This window comes from Malurus melanocephalus, unplaced genomic scaffold (assembly GCF_030028575.1).
Source record: "Malurus melanocephalus ecotype Western Australia unplaced genomic scaffold, MMel_1.1 scaffold_2276, whole genome shotgun sequence".
In the NCBI taxonomy this organism is placed as follows: domain Eukaryota; kingdom Metazoa; phylum Chordata; class Aves; order Passeriformes; family Maluridae; genus Malurus; species Malurus melanocephalus.
This window is the reverse complement of record NW_026625508.1, coordinates 4,264-5,130: the sequence shown is the minus strand read 5'-3', so window position 1 is coordinate 5,130 and position 867 is coordinate 4,264. Positions and strand designations below refer to the sequence as shown.

The following is an 867-nucleotide window of genomic DNA, read 5'->3' as shown; positions in this document are numbered from 1 at the left end:
GTTCAGGCTCAGTATGGGTCCTCGCCTCAAGGAGCCAGCCCGGCCTCCCAGAGCTACAGCTACCACTCCTCGGGAGAATACAGCTCCGATTTCCTAACTCCGGAGTTCGTCAAGTTTAGCATGGACCTCACCAACACCGAAATCACTGCCACCACTTCTCTCCCCAGCTTCAGTACCTTTATGGACAACTACAACACGAGCTACGACGTGAAGCCCCCGTGCTTGTACCAAATGCCCCTGTCGGGACAGCAGTCCTCCATTAAGGTGGAAGACATTCAGATGCACGGCTACCAGCAGCACGGCCACCTGCCGCCCCAGTCCGAGGAGATGATGTCCCACTCGGGCTCCGTCTACTACAAGCCCTCGTCGCCCCCGACCCCCTCCACGCCCGGCTTCCAGGTGCAGCACGGGCCCGTGTGGGACGACCCCGGCTCCCTGCACAACTTCCACCCCAACTACGTGGCCACCACGCACATGATCGAGCAGCGCAAGACGCCCGTGTCCCGCCTGTCCCTGTTCTCCTTCAAGCAGTCTCCGCCCGGCACGCCCGTGTCCAGCTGCCAGATGCGCTTCGACGGCCCCCTGCATGTTCCCATGAACCCCGAGCCGGCGGGGCCGCACCACGGCGTGGACGGGCAGGCCTTCGCCGTGCCCAACCCCATCCGCAAGCAGCCCTCCATGGCCTTCCCCGGGCTGCAGCTGGGCCACGCTCCGCAGCTGCTGGACAGCCAGGTGCCCTCGCCGCCCTCCCGCGGGTCCCCGTCCAACGAGGGGCTCTGCGCCGTCTGCGGGGACAACGCCGCCTGCCAGCACTACGGCGTGCGCACCTGCGAGGGCTGCAAGGGCTTCTTCAAGGTGAGCGGGGCC

General features: G+C 65.7%; 1 protein-coding gene across 1 annotated transcript in view; it reads left to right on the top strand.

Moving 5' to 3' along the window:
* The first annotated feature begins 6 nt into the window (after positions 1-6).
* The window catches only part of LOC130587698 (nuclear receptor subfamily 4 group A member 2-like), a 5,038-nt gene continuing 4,177 nt past the window's right edge, over positions 7-867 (top strand). The window contains exon 1 of the mRNA XM_057388673.1: positions 7-859. Within this exon, the coding sequence (XP_057244656.1) occupies positions 121-859 (739 nt within the window). The 5' untranslated portion in view covers positions 7-120. The remainder of the gene's footprint in view (positions 860-867) is intronic.